Below are 21,587 nucleotides of genomic sequence, written 5' to 3' on the forward strand. Positions count from 1 at the left end.
CTGTGTCGGTTCTGTCTGTCGGTAGCTAGTTAAAGGGACTATTTTATCTTCCACCGATGAAAACATTATCGCTACAAACATTCTCGATGTTCTTTCGCATTCTGCAATTTAGTATGCTTCAGCCATGGCACATTGGTTTGATCACATGAGATCAGAACAGACCTAACCTCAATTCCCTTCTTTTTTTTGTCTGAACAGATGTAAAGGAAAGTGGGAAGGCTGCTTTAACTATTTGCAGCTGCATGACAGAACGCTGGAAGATTAAGGTGTCAACAAAATTCATTTATAAAATAAATGTTGTGGAAATGCACCCATGAGCTGCACCCAAGACCTTTGAGGGAGTACATTTTAATGATCTAATTTAAAAACTGCAGATATTCACAGATATTTACCCTCCCCAACTTCTTTTCTCCCCCACACCCATGCTCACACTCTACATTGCGTGTGCGTCTGATCACTGAGTTGTTGTTTTTTTGTCTTACCTCCACCTCACAGCTGAAGTCAGTCCCGTCCAGGAGGTTCACGTGACACACCACCAGCTTCATCTTGGTCTTCCTAACCAAGCGAAGAGGAGACTGGAAAATTGAGGTCTGGCCTTCTCCTCCTCCTCCCTCCTCTACACCTTCCACCTCTCCTTCCTGCTCCTTCTTCTGCTCCTCTGCTCCTTCTCCCTCTGTTGTCACCTCAGGACTTTTCTCAGCACTCTCTTCCACCTTCTCTTCCTTGGCAGGCTGATGGAGTTTGCAAAGAAAAAAAAAAAGGAGAAAACTTGTGTCAAACTTCAGCTACACGCGCACACACACACTGTGGTCGTCATGCAAAAACTTACAATCTTCTTAAAAAAGTCAGAAGTGGTCAGTATGAAGGAAATCACCTAAAATCCGACTGTTTGCCCAAACTAAGTAAGAGGGAACACTGGCTTCTCTCTATCACTCTCCTTTCGTAATTCCCCCTCTAGTCTGAATCTGCTCTTAGAAACTGCAGGCGTTTCTTTTGGCCTGATTACTGAAATGTTGATGTCACTGGGTGGGCCTCGGTGCCTTAATGTGATCACTGGATGGAACAGTTTATGTGTGTGCATGTGTATGAGGAAGAATGGCTTTGTGTGTGTGTGTGTGTGTGTGTGTGCGTGCGTGCGTGTGTGTGTGTGTGTGCGTGCGTGCGTGCGTGCGTGCGTGTGTGCATGCGCAAATGTGTTTCTTTCTCTCTTGGCTGAGGCAAAAGAGGGACATTTGTTTAGGCAAAATACCAGTTTACTGTAAGGAAATAGGCTTGGTGCTGCTTTCACCTATGTGGTTACCGAGTTAATCTGCTTGTGACATCAAGCAATAATGTTACACTGCATTGACAATAATCTAAAACGGTCCAACCATTCCGTGTATACTTATGTACAGCATGCAACTGCTGTTGTTTAATCTGAGGAAACAACAAAGGCATGTCCTCTGAAGAGCAGTACTTATAGATGATCCAGTCTACTGCAGTATACATTCACTGGCCTTTAAAGGAATAGTTCAAGATTTTAGGAAGTTTTCCTTTCTTGCAGATAATTAGATGAGAAGGTTGATAGTATATCCACGTGTACCGGACTATTTCTTGGCTGGGAGCAGTAACTTCCTTGACTCTCTTGCTGACTGCTTGACAACCTCACTGTGACAATAACAATCCAGGAAGTGACTGTGCACTAAACCTCCTTAAAAAAACAAAAAAACAATAACTTTTTGTTGGTTAGTCATTTACCCCTGCTTCCAATCTTTATGCTAAGCTAAGCTAGCCGGCTAGCTGGTTGTTGGTTCACCTATCTATCTATCTATCTATCTATCTATCTATCTATCTATCTATCTATCTATCTATCTATCTATCTATCTATCAATCAATCAAACGACTCAGCAAGACGGCGCATTAAAAAGGTAAATTCCGAAAATGTTAAGTTGCATTCAGACTAACGGGAGAACCCCTGTCTACTTTATCTTCCAGCATGTGCACTGATGGGGTGTGGGGAGAAATTGGGCCAGGTGTGACTGATACCTCAGTGTCTGCGCTGGCGTTGGAATGAGATTCTGCTTCTTTTTCCTTCACTTGCTCAGACTTCACTGCCTCTTTCTCTTCCACTTCCTCTGCGTGACCGTTCACTTCTGGGGCAGGCCCCTCTTCTTCCTGTGTCACCTTGTTAACGGCTTCCTCTGTGGATGAGACCTCCTTGGTTGGGGAGGTCTTCATGGGTCAGGGGGAAAAAAAACAGACATTAAAAACGTTATGATTGGTACATTAAATAATTGCTGCTTAATAATTTAACCAGTGTTTTTTAATCAGCCATTACAATATAATTATAATACGAATTTTACCTGGAGAGACTTCTGCTTCTTAAGCCATGTTGGCAGGTATCGAGATATTCCTTTTCCCTCTTTCCCCTCTTTCTCCTTCTCTTTCTCCTTCTCCTCTCCCTCAGCGTTCGCTACTTCCTGGGTTTCTTCCCTGGCCTTCTCTGATTGGTCCGGCTGAGCGGCTGACTCCTCGGCTTTCTCCTTCACCTCTGTCTCAGAGCCCACCTCTGTCGTCATGATGACCCGTCAACCTGCAGAACGAGAAGGGAGAGCAATGGAAGAGCATTAGATTTGATTTCGATTTCGAAGTATCACATGGTGACAAAATTATTCCAAATAAGTATTTTTATTATGAATATGATACACAGATTTTATTTAGGGTTTGTTTCACTGGATCATTATCTTGAAAGAATATGCCAAAACCACTACAAAAATGATGGAATTCATTTTGTTTTGGCTGCTGTTATATCACAGAGAGCTGGAGTAAAATCAGACTGCTCCACTGAATTTGGCACAAATATAAATTTTTCATCGTACGCAACTTGGATTCTGGAGTATCTTTAATAAATGAGCCACATGGTCCCATGGTATGCTCTTTGAGAGGGATCTATGTTTCCCTTTACAATGCCAGAGAAGACAGAATGGTAGACAAAATATCTCTGGAAATATAAAGCTATTAGGTACTTTAGTAACATCATGTAGGGAATACAATACCAAAATTAAATATATTAGGCTTATATAAGTCAGCTGAATATGGCCCTTAGCTCAGAGCTGTTCAAAACATTAGCTGTTGGATTGGAGTGCTCCACACCTCTTTTACACAAGTACACAAAAACACGTTTTAAACAAGATTTTAGGATGTCATTATGCCACACAATGAGTTTCATCTGGGTAAACAGCTCAACAGTCAACAGCTGGTTACAAGAAGTTGCACACATTGATGCATGCACACAGACACACACACAGACACACACACACACAGACACACACACACACACAGAGAGAGTGAAACAGGGGGAATTACTCAAGTCCTAATATCTGACTCATTGGTTTTACCCTGCAGCTGCGGTCAACACACTCTTCAACCCAAATATCTTTGGCAGCACTGTCCGCACACAACCCATCACAGCAACAGACATAGTTATTCAGCATGACACTAATTTGTTGATAACACTAGATGACCATGACATTGGTCTTGAGGGGAAGTTGAGGTCAAAATGTCCAAACCAACCCACTGAGGGTGTCTACCTGCCCGCACAGTCTGTTTTGGTCTGGTGGTTGTGTGTTTGAGCATTTTGTACACTAGCAGCTTCAGGCTGAAGGTTAAACATGATTCACACACTATGAAGTCATTGTCATTCTCTGTCCTTTCAATTGTTCTGAATCTTTTTCAGCCTGTTTTCCCTCACATTGTGTCTCTCTGGGTCTCTCGCTGATTCTATTATTCATTACGTCGCCTCCATTTTACTTTCTGACCATCTTACCAGTTCTCTGACTTTCTCTTTTCTGCCCTGCCACCTTCAATAGGAGAGGAGAGGAGAGGAGAGGAGAGGAGAGGAGAGGACACACACACACACACACACAGTTGTTAACAGTGCAGCAGTGGTGTGTAGGGAGGGGGCGGGAGTAAAAATAGAACAGGTCTCCTTACGCATGATTGGCTAATGAGGTAGAGAGGGGAGGAGGGGAGATGATGGAGAGAGGTGTGTGTGTGTGTGTGTGTGTAGGTGTGTGCAAATGTCAGAGAGGCCAAATAACACCGTGCTTCTGCAGATAAGGAGAAACAAGTCAAATACAACTGATATCTCATAAAGAGGGAATCCCAGTGACATTACACAACAAACAGCACTCTGCCTCCAGCCCACTGAAGCCTATTAAAGGTGCAAATCTTTTAAATCAAGTACTATAGTGACGTCATGTTTAGCCATGCTGTCAGTGTGGCTGTAGGTGTGGCAGCGTCGGTCTGTTGGCCAGATGTTGATTCAGTCCGCCCCTTCAGTTCAAACTGACACATATCAACAACTACTGGATTGATTGCCATTACATGTCGTACAGACATTCATGTTAGCTAGTGGATGAATGACTTTGGTAATACTTATAGTTTATGAGGGAAATGTCTCGACAACTATTGGATGGACCCTCACCATAATCTCATGAAAATGCCATCACCTAAGAGAGCAAGATTTATATGCAAGGATATGCGGATATGTGGCCCATTGGTGTAGTAAGAGCAAAAGCTTATCCTATAGTATAGTTGTTCTGTTATGTTTGCCTGAGTGGTGTCATACATTTGTACAATGTGTTTAGAGATCGCTTGATCGAAGGCATTCAAACGATTCGCGTGTCGTTTGAAAAAAAACATGATTTTGGGAAGAAGTGACGGCCCTAAAATCTAATGATCAGCTGCACTTTGTGTTTTGCACAAATGTTGACATGCTGGAACTACATCTAAGAAGATGAACATGGTAAACGTACCTGCTAAATATCAGCATATTAATGTCATTTTCATTATTCACATATCTTTCAGTTTAAGTCAACAAATCAAAACGTTTTCAAAGAAAAAAAAGGGGAAAGCTATTTTAGTTCCTCATTGAAAAAAACAGGCATGGCCACCAATAGTAAACGGACCTGTGACAGCTGAAGCAGGGTATGATCAGTGTACACTGTAAAGCAACAGCATGCACAGCAAGTCTCTGCTGAATTAATCCATGCTGAAACACCCTGGCACTGACCAAAGCATAGCTGTGTACCATGCAAGCATGACGAGACTATTACGTAGGGTTTTAAATGTCCAAAAAGGGGGATTTCTGAAATATTTTTGCCCTGTGTATGACGCAATGGATTTGCCCAATTTGCTCCTTCATTCTTCCAACCCTAGAGTGATCAAAACAGGTCTGTTGCTACCTTACTGCTGTTCCCTCTAAGACACGGTGTTCCTCAATGGACTAGCTAGGAGTGTATTTATGTGTGTGTTTGTGTGAGTTGGCATCAGAGTGCAGCTTTTTTGCAAGATGTTCGTCACGGCCACTTAGGCCTGCTTTAAACCAGCCTCTCTCTCTACAACTGCTTAACACCGAGAACCTTGTTCTACCTCTCTCACAACTTTCTAACTCGTCCTCTCCTCGCTCTCTACCACTTTCTATCTTTCCCTTCTGCTCTTCAGCCCAGGGTGCCTCTTTCTCTTTTTCACTAAATCTCTGCACTCATCTCTCTCCTCTCTCAATCCTTTCTTCTGGGCCCCCTTTCAATCCCCTCCAATCGCCCACTCACATTATCTTTCTCCAAACCCCTCCTCTTTCTCTCCTCTTCCCACAGTCCATATAAACAATAGCAGTGGCATTATTACACCCTCTCTTCATATGTGTGTATACACACACACACACACACACACACACACACACACCATACATATATATAAGCATATACATACAGTAAATGGTTTATGGCAGTAAAAGCATCGGTACATCATCTAAAGTAAGTCAGTGTCGGGAAGCTGGTCGTCATCACAGTGCAGTATTCTTGTATACAACAGGGCTACATCTATCTCCTGAATGACATGGGTTTAACTATTGTCTATTGTCAGTTGTTATGTGTTTTTGTTTTTTTTGTTTCATCAAGAAAGTATCTGCAGAATTTGTCTAGAGGCGAGTGCTGTGCATGCTGTTGGGACGTTTTATCTCGCTATTTCACAGCCAATTAGCAGCGTTCAAGTAACCCAGTTGTCCAAATAGGCAAGAGAAAAGCCTGCAGAGTCAAGATAAACATAAACTCAGACACACAGCTACTATTTCCAGTTGAATTAGACGAGGCATTTCTTTGTTTGTGTATGTACTTGAGAGGGATGTTGTTTTCTGAAACACTCACTAGCATATCTCAACTTAGTTCTTTATCTTATTGATATCTAAGAGCTTAAATATTAGCAGGTTACATGCTGTCAAGCAGCTTATCAGTATTTATTTTAGTTTTAGTATTTTTCATCCTATTATTTGCTTTACTCAGTCAGATTAGAATATGATGTTGATGTTTTCTTGACACAATTTCCAGCATTCAATGAACAGTTGTTTGCACATGACTGTCACAGCAAAGATGAAAAATGTACTTATACAAGGACTGACACTGAACAGACCCTTTAAACTTTACCTCATTAAATAGCTCCTTCAGGATTTACTGCTGTACTACACAAGACACTAAATCCATCCTTCCAACACCTCGTGTCATTTTCTGCTTTTTAAATGAATGAACTGTTAAATGAACTGATGGACACAACTAATGGCCTTACCTAGTGTTGCTTCTGTTGCTCTCTTTTTCCCTGTAACTCCTTTCCTTATGTCTCTTCTCTTTACTTCTTCTCACCGTTACCCTTCTCTTTATTCTCACTTTCTTTTTGCCTATAACTTTCCGTTTGTCTCTTTCCTTCACTTGCGTTCCCCACCTCTTAGCAAAAGCCTGCCCTACAAAACTGTCATTGCCATTTTCTCTCCTCCATCCTCTCCTCTTCCTCAGAGCTCCGCGCCTGCTTCCCTTGAGACTATCGCTGGGAGAAACAAGGGCAGAAAAAGAGAGAGAACAGGGTGGGTGGGGGGTGGGGTGGTGGTAAAGAAGAGTGTATAAAAAGAGAGCAAGAGAGAGATGCAGAGAGGTGAAAGATGATAGATGAAGGAGAAATGAAGAGAGAGACCACAACTGTGTATGCCTACTGTGCCAGATTACTAATGGAAAGTAGCATGGACAATTCACAATACCTCAGGGAATGTCAACAACATAGAGCCATTACTTCACATTTTTTGCCTGCAATATTTTGCATGTATACATTACATTATAGGGAAAAACAGCATTACTGAATACATAAACAGAAACCTCTCAGACAATAACATCAGGGAAGGTGCTCCGCCCACCAGATTTTTCTACTCTGGCTAAAAATCCCTGGGGGTATTGCTAACTTTTAGAAACACTTACTGACCAGATTCCCCAAATGAGACCATATCCTCATTTCCTCATTTAAAGGGTTGCTGTTTTTACCCTTCACACAGTCACAAACACCATATTGCAGCTGCAAACGTCACTCAAATACAAACACTACAGGTCCCCAACTTAAACTCCATTGCTGTCCGTCTGGGATTTAGGCGTTGTCGTCATAGCAACAACAACTTCCTGACCTGGCCTGTGGCCCGAGAGATAGAAGTTTATGAGAGACAGACAGAGGATTGAGTGTTAAAGTCCAGAAATAGAGAGAGAAGACAGAGTTACCTTTCTGGCTTTATTGGTTTTCACTTTTTTTTACTATCTGATAAAGCAGATGTGACAACTCTCACAAAAAAAAAAACATACATTCCCACCCACCCCTACTCTGAGGGGCAGAATGGGGGCAGAGAGGGGAGGAACTTGTTTCTATGGCAACGACATTCATGGACTACAAACATAAATCCCCATGGAGACAAGAGATTACCACAGCAAAAAATACAGATTAGTGGACGAGCGTAGAAGTGACAATAGAGATTATTACTGTGCATAAACCCATTTCAAACCACACCAGATTTACTGCAGATATTACATGCCAGACCTACAGGACCTGCAAGAGCTACTTTCCCTCCCTCCTTCTCATCCTTACTGATGCACCACACCCACTGAAGAAAGGTGCTTGGCTTACAGCAGCCCTATAAATGATACTTATGACGCTTGTATCCATCCGCTCTGTGTCATTTTCTGTTAACCCAGACACTCTGCTAGCTGCAGCTAGAAGCAGTTAACTTGCTCCATGTTGTGTCGAGCTATTTCATTGTCTCTGTGAATTTCAAAATACACAGCCATCAAACCAAGCCGTGCCTCTGTCACTTCATCTTCCATCAAGGCAATAAAAAACATTCACAAAGCCAATGGGCAGAGAACAGCAAAGACATCTAACATGTTTAGATTCTGGCTCTGGCGCAGTTACAGTAGATGTAATTTCTGTGTTTCCCTGATTAGCTTGTGTTTCCAAATGAGGAAACAGCCATTGATTAGAGCAACACAAACTTCTGAATCACTCGATAAGATGTGAGTTATGGGCAGTGAATCAGAGGTCTGGAACCAGGCTAACCAGCCCGTGTGTGGAAGTAGTAACAGGTGTTTTTATATCACAACATTATAAATCTTATCCACACATGTGTGTGTGCACATGGTTGCCGTGCAGTGCGGACCGGTGTATTAGCTGTCAGAACCAGCTGGTTTCTACCCTCATACACCCATACACCCCCCCACCCCACACACACACACACACACACACACACACACACACACACACACACACACACACACAGCTTTAATTTGAATGAATATGGCTGTACTGCTCAAATTACATGCCCACAGTCCCAATAATAAATCACAATATCTGGCAGCTAAATGTGATCAGATTCTTATTTCTTCTAGAAGCTAAACAATTTTAGACAATTACACACTTTATTATGCAACAATATACAACACACATTCTTTGTTACCTATGGCGTTTTATTAAGTATAAGGTGTTTCTATAGAGTCTACAACCATGCCAACTCTGTGACAAATAATACTTAGGCATCGTCACTTGTTACCATCTTAGTTAAGCGTGTTGGCATGCTGACATTTGCTAACTACCACTTAACACCAACGTTATTAAAGTTCATCATGAGTGGGACATGAATCTGTGTACCAAACGTGATGACAAGCTATCCAATAGTTGTTGTGACATTTCACTAAAAACACACAAACGGTTCCAAGAAACCATGAATGTTTGTACACAAGTTTATGCCAGTCCATCCAGTAGATTGAGAAAATTCATGAATAACTGTTGGTCTGCTAGAGGTGCTAGATGAAAAGTTGGAGATTACCAAAGTCAGTAGGGTTGAACATGCCAGAATGTTTATAACATTTAATGCCAACAGACTGACCAACTCTGCCATACCTAAAGCCACGGCACTACGGCTTAAAACAGGAAAATATTCTGAGTTGTGCTCGCCACAGACTCAATTTTATCCCGTAAGCCACACTGCTTGCTATCAGTGTAAATATAATTAAAGGCTGTTTGTTTGTGTCACTTGATCAATTGTTGTCTGTTAGGACACTGTTTCAATTGAGCTATCAATGTTGTTTCTGACAGCTGGTGCACACCGAGTATAATGGGTTCAAATACACTGAGCATTGGAAATCGATTGGCCATCATTCAGCAGACACTAATGAATTAAAAATCCAATCCAGCAGATTACAATGGGACATCCCAAACTGCTGAACACTGATGCAACAGCTTTTCTATCCCACCACAGCCCAACAGCTGACAGTTACTGAGCCCCAGTTTTGGTTTTGAAATAACCACACACATACACCGCACAGAGTGTAGGATCCTAATCTGTGCTGTTCTCTTGTACGATCTGCCCCATCTGTCACTCTATGACACATGCATACACACACAGATACAGCGAAGCCACAGATACGCACACACAGATGCACAACCACATAAACGGATTCTAAAATATATGAAAAAAACACACTCACAGGATCACTGATAAGCACACTAGTTTGTGTTGTTAATCACACATAGATACACACATGCATGCACACATTCACACACATCGGACTTGCTGGTGTGAAAATTCAGAACATGCCTGTCCCCTGCACTATGACCCTCAAACTGAGGATTACACAAAGGATAATCCCTGTGTATGTTTGTGTGTCTGTCTGTCTGTCTGCCTGCCTGCCTGCCTGTCTATCCATTCATCCCCTCATCTTCTTCTCTGTCTGCCTTTTCTACTCCCAGCTACACCTGATATCAACACCTCGCTGCCCCTCAAAGAACACATGCACTCTGACAGTTTTCACCCTGGCATATCTTTGCTGGCTTCGGTTTCAGCTTAGCAAATGAATGGTCAACTCATAAGGTATGTTTAAATGACCAATACTATGTCATTACTTTTGTTACCGTATCATTACTGTCAGCTCATAATTGCTACTGTCAACTGCACATTTATATAACAGTAAAACCAGTGGGTTTTACTCCTCGACAACACCAGGATGCTCTATTTAGCTCTATGCCACTATAAGTAATATTCATCACTTTACAAAGAGTGATGATACTCAAGGTTCTGCCTCGTTCAACTGTAATAGCATGTCCTTCACCACTAAGCACTGATATAATGATCATGTATGGAGGGCTATGTCTTACTGCCATTTTTCTTCGTTCTTTTGGCTTTTGCTAATGCTTTTATTGCAAAGTAGAGACAATATTCCTTCATTTTCATTTTGCATTATTGATTAAACGAACTAAAGATTGCTGTTGATGTAAGAAAACCAACACTGAATAAACTCAAAATATATTTTATGAACCCTATCTTCCAGCGTTAAGTCCCTCTTTCCGTGTGTGTGTGAGAATAATGGGTCAGCTCATAACTACTATTGTTAGCTGCTAAACTCCCCTATTCAGCGATTAAAGCAGTCAGGCGCAAGTGTCCTGTCTGTGTGAATGTGTGAGTGTCACAAAGAGCGAAAGTATGGGCGGGTCACACGAGTGCACATGAGGAGATTCAGTGTGTGTGTGTGTGTGTGTGTGTGTGTGTGTGTGTGTGTGTGTGGCGTGTGTGCGTGTGTGTGTGTGAGTGAGAGAGAGGGAGTGAAAAAGACAGGAAAGAAGAGAGGAAGAAAGCAGCATTAGCTGGGAGGGGAGACAGTGAAACCTGTGGTGAAAGCACACTTCGACATAGTCTCTCCAGAGCAGCAGTGGGTGTGGCGTTTCTATGGCGACGTTCATCCCATAGAGGGTGGTAACAACAGGTGCTTTGGCAAAACAGATGACTTCATGGGCATTGAGGCTCATTATTACAACTGCCTACGACTTTCTACGCCTCTAGCGCAGAGCAAGATAAGTCTGGACCAACAAGTGACGATTAGAAGAGATCGAGTGCTTCGAAATCTGTTAGCACACTGTTAAAAAACTGAATGACAGCCCCGCTTTTTAAAACGCAATAATCACCAATTATCCAGCCTAATACCACCAATAGGACACACATTTTTTACTAACTGATTAAAGTAGAAACAACCTTTAGGCTGTGCATATATATTCATATGCTTGAATATGTGAGCATGCATCTATACAACCTATAGCTGCATCAGTAAATATAATGCATAATGTACCAAGCTGGCTCAGTAGCACTTGCTCTGCAATGATGCAATAAATGAAAGTATTATAAAGCACTCTGACACACACATAAACTCACAGTGGCCTGCTATTCATTCAACTACTAACCTTAACCCCTAACTCTAAAATTAGACATTCCCCTTGTGAACACCATGAGATGTCCTCATTTTCAGAACATCATCCTGTTTTCTCAATTACTGTGAGGACATGGTGCCTCCGAGGTCCAGAGACACTCACACGTCAGTATGTAAAATACATTGTGGCAACCGGCTCTTCTCAGGCATCAGGACAATGGCATTACCAGACAGATTATTTAGGTGCCTGGTATCAGTTAATCCCAGACAAGTGACCTCTGACCCATAACCAGGAAACAGGAAGTTTAGGGAAGGGGGCAACTTCAAACCCTTCTCCTGTTTCACTCTGTTAATCTCCCATCCCTCCATGTTTATCTTCAATTCTCATTTTTAACCGCACACCATCTCAGTATCTGCCTCTCTCTCATTAGGAACCTGTCAACATAAAAACAGGATATGACAAGAGTGCAAAACATCCGTACAATCATGTTTTTGTATCTCTCCCTGAACATTTGTGTTCTCTCACTGATCAGAACAAAAACACACGTCTTTTTGAGTTTTCCCCTCCACACATTGGCTACACCATGGCCTGCTGAACAAGCACATAGACAGCCAAAGTCCTACTCAGGACTCGGTTTTCCTCAACAACTGTACCAAATTCTATTTTAAACTATATATATAAAAACTATATATAAATATAGTTTAATAATGACTCACTCTGGTCCGACATGGAGGTTCAGCTAGTTGTATATCTAAATAAAAAACTTAAATCAAGTGTTTGGCCAAAATCAGTTTTTATAATTTGTTTAGTCATTGGTTGAGTTACTGTTTCTTGTTTATTTGTAACTGTTTGAACGCATAAAATTAAGAAACTGACTTAATTTCAAACACTGGTCCCACCAGCTGCTGTTCAGCTAACTTCTGTAACTTAATAGGTATTCTCATGGTGGGTTTCTTTCTAAGTGACTGATTTGCTGTCCATAGCCCAAGCTAAACGGGGAAATAATCCTGTATTGTATAGCTAGAATTGAGGACTATCAATCAGAACTCAAGAGCAAAGATGTCCCGTTGTCCCAGTAAAGACATTTTGTCGTTACAAATTAAATTATTAGGTTATATACGACATGCAATATATATTACATTTTTAGGTGTTGAAATTCACCAGTGTTGCCAACTTCAGATCCTATCATTCACTACCATTCCCTATATTATTTCTAAAAAGCAACTAGCTTTTTTTTTTTTAAAAAGCACCTTATTCAGCCCATCAGGGAAAGGGTGAGAAACATATTCAAATATATTATTATTCTGTAATACATTCCAATGCATGCCGCTCGGAGTAATCTCAGTACACCTCTCTCCTGCTGCAGAGCCTGGGTCTCTACCTCTCCTCTTGCGCCATGTGCAGGCAGTCAGTAGATGTGGGGCATGTTTGACCTTCTCTCTGGATTAGGGTGTTCCTAACGTTTGTAAATATGTATATAGTTTGTTTGACCTTCTCTCTCACTCTGGATTAGGATGCTCCCATAGCTTATATGTAAATAGTTCATTTGAGCTTGTAAATATTTGAATAGTTCCTTTGATCTTATTCCTCCTTTTGTAGATTGTTTTTTTACTTTTTTACTTCAAATATACAATGTCCCTGAGTTTGTTATTATTTTGTTCATCGTGTGTGTATGTAAATTTCCATTGCAATAAACCAATCGGTAACAGGTTTGCAGTTATGCATTTATTGATCAGTTAGAAATAAACAACAAAAAGTAAATCAGCCAGTGACTTAATGAATAAAGAAAACTGAAAACCTTAAGCGATACATTTTTTTATTAGGATCAAAGTGCAGGGAACTGAAAAAAGTATTTTCTGCCCCAATATCAACTTGTTTTTTTATTAGATACTGGACCTTCGATCCATCGTCTCACCCCTAGCCCTGGTATATTTTTGACCTGTGGGAAAGTCTGTCTATTGACGCTGCTTTCTCGCCCTCCCTCTCTTTCTCTTTCTCACACACACACACACACACACACACAAAACTGGGTTCTTTACACTCTCTCCAAAATGTTTTACAAACTCCAGAGCTTCTCAATGGCTACTACTGAGAACAACTTAGCTGGTCTGCCCTCGCTCTTGCCCCAGACACTCCTCTCACTTCCTCCTCCTCCCCTCATCTCTTCCTCTTTATCAGTCTGCCCTGGTATCCCACCTCCTCTGTGCTAACCCCCTTGTCTTGAAGCCATTCCCGGACTCTTTTTTTGACAGCCCGAATGAATGAATGGTCAACACATGATGAATCAAGTAAATTAATGAATGGTTAAATGAATTAAATGATGAATGAACTCATCCATCAATCAATCAATCAATCAATCAGTTCTTGTTATATCTGAATATCCGTGGGCTTTGGACTGTCTGTCAAATAGATATATAAAATTTTTAAGGTTGGGCTAAAGGAACATATAATGGGCATTTTTCACAATTCTCTGTCATTTTATAGAGAACCTTTGAAACTATGTTTAGATCCTATATCAGTATTAAAAGCACATCATCCATTTTCTGTCGATATAAACCTCCGTGCCAACAATTCCTCGTGTTGCTCCCTAAGATGTTGCCTTTTTAAAGATGAAGGCTCTGCCCCATCCTGCCATGCTCTGTTCAGCCTCTCTGTGAGAATGTGACCCTATGCTGATTAATCTGTTTTTAACTATGTTGGGCCCCCTGCCAAAGCCACAGGCCCACGCTCTCTCTCTGTTTTTATTCTATCGCTTCTTTCAGAGCTGGACACTTGCTGGGGAGGGCAGTTTGCCCTCTCTTGTGTAAAATGTTCTCCTTCAACACAAGGATTTTCTATTCTCCTCTAATAGACCCTCTCATTTAACAAAATATGACTCTAAAAATCTACTAATTCTATTATACTTAACTCTATTAAGCTTGTTGGTCCAGTGCAATTAAGCTAACACAAACACTTAACTTAAAGACTATTGCACTGACAGTTCTTTATTATTCTACACTCTATCTACACTCTTTTTATTTACATTGTTTAAAGCATTTAACTCACCCTTAACTCCCCCCCTTTTTGTTCCCTCCATCACACACGTCCTCTACATCTCTATCCATTTTCACTCTCTCCACCTCGCCCTCTCACCCGCCCTCCTTCCCTCACTGTCTCTGCGGTAATAAGCTGAACATTGCATTACAGTTTCTATTCATCCATGCCTCTCTGATCTTCTCTGCGTGAATGCGAGTCCCGCGGTGCCCGCTGGCCCAGCAGCTCTGAAAGCTAGAGGCTAATACTCACCGGTCACGGCTGACTGCTGTACTGTAGAATATGTCCACCTTAGTAATTGTTGTGACTGTCCCTATGTCACTACAATCAAAGAGGAGGTAAAAGCGTTTAATTGTGATTTGGACTTGTGGTATTAAACCACTCTGACAGACTGGTGCAGGACAATATAAGGTGCTAATCTACACTGAAACCACCTAGAAACCTTGGCATTTAGATTTTCAGCCGTTATCATTGTAAAAGAAACATTTGTGACACTTTGAGGGAGAATGACGTTTTCTCTGCTTCTTTTCTTACAAACACAGTCGGTACTAGTCATCCACTCTGATGTGGGACAGTAGGGCTATCTATGCGAGCGCCTGAGTTGATGTGACGTGTTCTGCTCCTGTTGAACCGACGGGGTCAGGATGAAAACACACACACACACACACACACACACACACACACACACAGGGATGTTCCCATAGCCTTTCCGAATGGTTAAGCAATATCTCTCACTCTCTGTCGCTCTCACTCAGTCTCTCTTCCTCTCTGCTTGTTTCTGTATTCCTTACTTTCTCCTTTTGTCATTCCATCTCTAGTTTCCGGGTTACCTATATTTGGCTCCCCTACTTACCTTTCTACCCCTCACAAGGTGAAGGAGAGAAAACCTACACATGGAGTAGAGTGTATAGTGTTTCCTTTAAACTAATGCAGCAGTGACAACACTAAAAACTTTAAAATATGACTGAGAATGAAATATTTTTGCCTGACAACAGCGATATTGAGAGGGGGAAAAAAATCATGCACTCGTTTTGGCTAACCCTGTGTTAGTTCCAGCTATCTTTAATGAGCAGATTCTCCCACCAGAACAACCAATTAAGGCTTCTCTCATTAGTGGGTTTGACAGAGCCGCCACTGTTCTACACATCCTGGGAGTCTGAGAATGAACATGGCCCCGATGATTATAGATAAACTATACACACACAGAGGGGCCTGACAGGAAAAGCACACCAGAGTGACAGGCTTGCTCATTGCTGGATTTCCCTTATAGCTTACCAAACCAAGAATCCTTTCTACTTACACTAAGTTTATGTTGTATTACGTTATGCATATTCTTTATTCTATATGGTAATGTATCGTTAAAGCTTTAACCTCAATTTAAACGGGTTTTCTAGTGCTTTACTGCAAGTGCACCTACATGTGCTGCTGTACTACATAACCTCAACACCTGTAACCCAATACAATAACACACAATAGCACTGCATGAACAAATACCTTTGTGAAGCATGTGATATTCAATAGCTGCTAAGACAATGTAGAGAGAGGTGTTAAATTAACACTATGGCCATCTTTTGCTCCTGAGTTCTGTGCTGTTGTTGTACTGGATTGGATTATTTTTCTCCGCTTTAAACTGATCAGTGGGAACACATTTGAAATGCCAAGGAAAGACCTAAGGAAATATGGAAAGAAACCTTAAAAAGTGTTTGTTTAATATATGCCAGCAAATCATTAAAAAAAAAAGAAAAAACCTTTTAAAGACAATGAAACAAAAGCTGTAAATCTCATTCTCTCGCTAATGTAGTTTGCGGGCTTTATGACTGGTGGATGATGGCTCTGGTGGTTATGGTTATGTAATTTGTTCAATCCCATGGGGTTTCCACTCGGTTCATGGAGAGGTTTAGGTTTTATGCAGAAAACATTTAGTCTTATCCTCCATATTCATACAAACATAGAAATGGGTTAACATGGAAAACAAAGACCACGATATAGAGGATTTAACGTGGCACTGCAGGTAAAAATCCCCTGTAATATAGTTTTAAGATCGTCACATTAGAATAAATCAGACAGGGTCCGGGGTCTTCAGCAGGCATTTTCAGGTATTTTATTGTGTATCGTCATTCATGGAAAACAATCCAATTGTTGTAATGACACAGAATAAACCATGATTAGACATATTGCCTCAATCTAAAAGGACTGTACACCGCCACTGTCTGTGACATTGTCCGTGACCTGATGTCCTCCATTTCTACCTAACCTACTTCCCCTTCTCTCAGAGGACAAAAGACAAGAAGGTGGTAGGAACCACAGCTGAGTTGTGCTGATGAAAGTGATGAGTATATGGCCACACACACAGACAAAGACACGTATAGGTAGACTAATATTAGGGCTACTAACAATCACACGTTAAACCTCACTCACTAACATTACCATGGCTGAGAAATGTTATTCTCAGCCATGGTAATGTTGCAGCACACGTCAAACAATGAATTGCAAAAAAGGAATATATCAGATAGTTATTGATAAAGCCAGCTATGTTTATTCAAAAGGATAAAACAGAAATAGCTTGAGAAGTGGTCAGCTGGATTAGGTCTGACTGTGGCACCATACAGACATTGATTTAATTCATCAAAATTGAATTAGCCTGGTGTAATGCATATGATGGCCAATTGCCACTGACTTTTTACACGTCAGCACAGTCTAAACTCAGTCCAGTCTGTCTGTCAGTTTGCCTGCCTGCCTGCCTATCTGTGTGTGAACTAGCTGAACCCTTGCCATCTGCCAAGCCATGTATGACACACACGCATGTAAACACATATGTAAAGTACTGTATGTTCTGTCCACAGACAAATAGTAGTCAGGGTATGATGAGAAAGTAAGACACATTTAAACAGAAACTATGATGCATCAAAGCTGGACCCATCAAAACTGAAACAAAAATCTGAATTTTAGTTTTGGTTAAGTTTAAAATCCACTTTTAAGCCATTAAAACTGATCCTTTAGTGCAGAAATGTGCCATGCATGGTATGGCAAACATCATCTAGTTACACAATCACATTAAACAACAGCTCAGTTGATCTTTTGAACCACTTATCAAGTAAAACATTTGCTAATTACAACTTGAAAATGTAAAGAATTGCTTCCCTTTCTCCATTACATATGTTTATTAATTGAATCTCATCTGGATGTTAGTCAGACTAAAAGCTATTTGATCAGTTTTTGGCTCTGATAAGTTGATAATCACCAAATTAAATAAGATACATAACATTGCTATCCCACAAACACCTAGATTAGGGTGGATGCTCCACACATCTCGGTTGCCACAGCCCCATCTTTCACCACTAACTTATATCATAGCCACAGTCAAACAAACGGGACTGCATTTTCCCGGCATGAAACCATATGAAACAAATCCTTTGGAAACAGTAAAACAACGTGTTGTAGTGTTGCTACTGCTGGAAGAAGACCTTGCCCCACACACCGGGGAACAGACACATCCAACTTATAAAAACGTACTGATGCTTTTTAAACAACCACCTTAGCGGGAGGAAGCAGCTACAAGAAACCTACCCACAGAAACCGAGACGGATGTTTGAACAGTGTTTAAACGACTAACGTTAGCATGATTACAGGGGCCAACCGCCAACGGTTAACTCCCCGTTAACGGAGCGGCACGGTTCACCTACACACCAGGAAATACTACCAACCACCAGTAACGTAGCCAGGCTCTATTCATTTAGAAAATTACTTCTATTTATCCTTTTATTTAAGCGTGGAAGTTAACGTTGGTTTCACCCTACGCTAATTTCTTACCGTTTGAAACCTATTTTGATGCTAACCACATCAAACCCGTCCGCGCGCGACACAGCCGGGGGCATGAAAGTAGTTTAGGTGGATGATAACAGGGATAATGTGGGAGAGGATAGGCGCCATCGAAGGTATGACTTCATATTCAAGATAACGGGTTTTTGAGTAAGAAGCGTGATGTTTTTGCTTGACTATTTCAACAAAGCTGCTGCTAGTGACTGTGTGCGGTGCAGGTTGGGCACCTATAGCTATTTACCGCAACTAAATCTGCAATAGAAATACGCTAAATGTCCGAAAAGCATTGAACCAACCGCGGTCGCTAATGTGTAAATCACGTGATTTAAAAGGAGGTAAAATTAAACGTTACCTCTTGTAATTTCCAACGATGCGTGTGGGGAACTTTTCCAAACGTGGCCGCTCACTCTGTTCTCCTCCAAAAAATAACGTACGTCCCACTATCTCAGTCTCCCAAAAAAATCTCCACTACGGTCCACACCGAGAATCTGGCCGGGGCTCAAGGTAGACGTGTCCATCATCCTTAAGACCCGCCCCATACAGTGAAAAACATCTTTTCGCCGCCTCCCATTGGCTCAGAGAGGTTACTGTATTAGAACTCGAGATGTGATTGGTCGCCCGCGCTGTCCGTTCGCGTCGGAGGGTCGTTCAATGCAGATGTGGCAGTGTTAGTGTGACGTGGTAGCTCCCTCTAGAGGACGATTGGCGTCACTGCAATATGTTGATGATGCAATTCAATGTTTTTTTTTTATTGGGTCTTTTATGAAGTCCAGAATTGTTACCATTTGTATAGAAAGTAGCGGACACGAAGAGAGATTTTCTTAAAGTTACACGTTGGTGGTTTTTACAATATTTTAAAAAAAAAAGCAGTGTGCTTAAATTGGACATTTTTTGGCCAGGATTCATTCAAAATTAAAACCAGTCAATGCATAACATAAGGCATGGCTAGTGCCACTGCACACACACACGACTCTTACATATATAACGACACCCACACCCAGATTAGGGAAGCTCAAGTAATTGGCTAATAGTGCAAGGCAGTGTGGAGATTTGACATCTACATCTAAGTGGAGGAGTAAACAACCACATAAAAACAACATTAATGTATAGTAGAATAATACAACCATAAAATAAAGTTGAATGAGTGAAGTACTAATAATATTAACTAATTAAAACATTTTGTGACAAAAACTGGCGACAGGAAAGGACCATTTCATTGTAAGACAGTCAGTCAACACATTGCAGCTTGATTTGAATCCCAGTTTAGCAGCTAGGAGGCAGGTAGGGTGTGTTTCAGTGGACTCACCATTAGTAGAGCAGCAGGGATGCAGCAGGGGAGGACGACGGGCCGGTAGAGCAAGCACACACAAACACAGACGAATGCAGAGCAGAGGAACAGGACATCAGACACTGCACATCATTTCAACATGTTTATTTAATGAGCTGCATCTGCTACAGTTGCATTTAGTTGAAAATCAAGATCGAGTAATGAGGCATTATCAAACCACTTCATGCAGTTACATTACATAGATAGTACTGATAACATTACTGGCTGTTTGTTTGGTTAGTTACATTTGCGTGATCCCTGCGGTGTGATGAGAATGAGAGTGAGGCAATAAGTGACACAGCTAATTCACTCTCAGCATCCAGACCAGTCATGAGAAAAACACACAGCAGCTCTCCTCTCTGGCATGACAGCAAACAGTCTGGTACCTAGCAAACAGTAATTTTATTGACATAATATCCACATTGTAGGATGGTGAAAGGAAACACGCCCCCTCTGGAAACATTTAATCACAAAAATAATAAAGAGATAATTGCATTAAAGTCACCTCCCTCTGTCCCTTCCACTCTTTCGGCTCACCAGCCCTTAAATTGAATCGCTACCTGCTTGCAACCTGCTGAGGAGAACAACCTGACCTTTATCAGTCAGTTTGGATTATAATGAAAATACAATACAGCATGCTGGCAAGCCCTATGACAACCCAATATACATATAAATGTATAATCTGCTAAACAAGTGCTAACAGACTGACTATTTTGTACCTGTGGTGTTTGTTTAGGTAACTCTAGAACACTGATGCCATCTGTGAGTCGGTAAGTGTAGTTCTGCAGCTTAATTTAACATCCATTCCCAATATATATATAACATTTAGACACTGATACGGCACACTGAAGACAATTACCTGCTCCTCCATGCTTTTCTAGTTCTCTAATGACACAAAAAAAAAGATAAGAAAGTCAGAAAGGTGTACCTGATTGTCAAAGGTCCCATATTGCAGAAATAGTTCCCACACTGAGATTAAGACAATCGTAAGTCTTGACTCTAAACCTAATCAGCCTGATGTAAGGTCTGTTTTTCTCTTCTCTACTATGTCTCCGCACCTCCTCGCCTCCTGTTCTGGCCTACAGAAAGCTCTCAGTGCACACAGCAGTTGTCTCTCTGCCCTATGCTGAATGCCTAGGCTCACAGAGCAGAGTTATCGAATATGCTCGCAGTGTCCTCGCTGTATACCAACAGATTGTGTTAGTGTCCATAATCTAAACAGGCTTGGCAGAAACACAGTGTCCTACAGCCAGGGAGCTACAGTAGCTAGCTAGCTGTTCGGTTTCCCATGCAGGCATGAGATCAAGCCGGTACAGATTCTCTGGAGGATTAGTGGCGATCCCTTCTGAGGGGAATTACCCTGACACAGCCATCTGGACAGCATAACATTGCCCACTAGACCATCCACAGTCCAGCCAACTCTGTGCCCTCATCTGAAGAAGCTATCGCCCAGTCATCCTTCTACCCTGACTTAAGAAACAGCAAAATCATTCAACCCTGTACCCTGGTTTGAGAAAACAGTAGGCTATGGCCCAGCCAACCCTGTACCCTGATGTTAAAAGCTGTCCGTTCAGTAGGTACATGCTTTAATTAAGTGACTTAAAGCTGCTTTTCATGTGTGATTTGTGATATATTTTTTAATGTTTTATGTTGATTGTTGCCAAAAAGTTAGTTTTTATAAATATATTATATAACTCTAGATTGGTACACTGACTACTACTGCACTGCACACACGTTGAAACTTACTTTGGGTTTACTGCACCTTACTGGCTCCTATTTATACTTAAAGCCACCTTGTACACACTAACATACTAACTCACTACAATAAAACTATACAATTGTCTATTGTTGTCCTGCACTGGTATGTTGCATT

At 41.3% G+C, this 21,587-nt stretch overlaps 1 protein-coding gene across 15 annotated transcripts in view; it reads right to left on the reverse strand.

The window, feature by feature from the left end:
* Positions 1-18,900, reverse strand: part of epb41l2 (erythrocyte membrane protein band 4.1 like 2) — a 50,809-nt gene extending 31,909 nt beyond the window's left edge. For 14 of the 15 annotated variants that reach the window (XM_051410126.1, XM_051410125.1, XM_051410122.1 and 11 more), the window contains exons 1-4: positions 18,740-18,900; positions 2,343-2,572; positions 2,026-2,211; positions 483-731 (exon numbers count right to left, since the gene is read on the reverse strand). In XM_051410126.1, the coding sequence (XP_051266086.1) occupies positions 483-731; positions 2,026-2,211; positions 2,343-2,558 (651 nt within the window). In that variant the 5' untranslated portion in view covers positions 2,559-2,572; positions 18,740-18,900. Of the gene's footprint in view, positions 1-482; positions 732-2,025; positions 2,212-2,342; positions 2,573-6,600; positions 6,838-18,739 lie in introns of those variants that run through there. The other variant, XM_051410113.1, reaches the window with a different exon arrangement.
* Between the last annotated feature and the right edge of the window lie 2,687 nt (positions 18,901-21,587).

This window comes from Dicentrarchus labrax, unplaced genomic scaffold (genome assembly GCF_905237075.1).
Source record: "Dicentrarchus labrax unplaced genomic scaffold, dlabrax2021, whole genome shotgun sequence".
Classification (NCBI taxonomy): Eukaryota; Metazoa; Chordata; class Actinopteri; family Moronidae; genus Dicentrarchus; species Dicentrarchus labrax.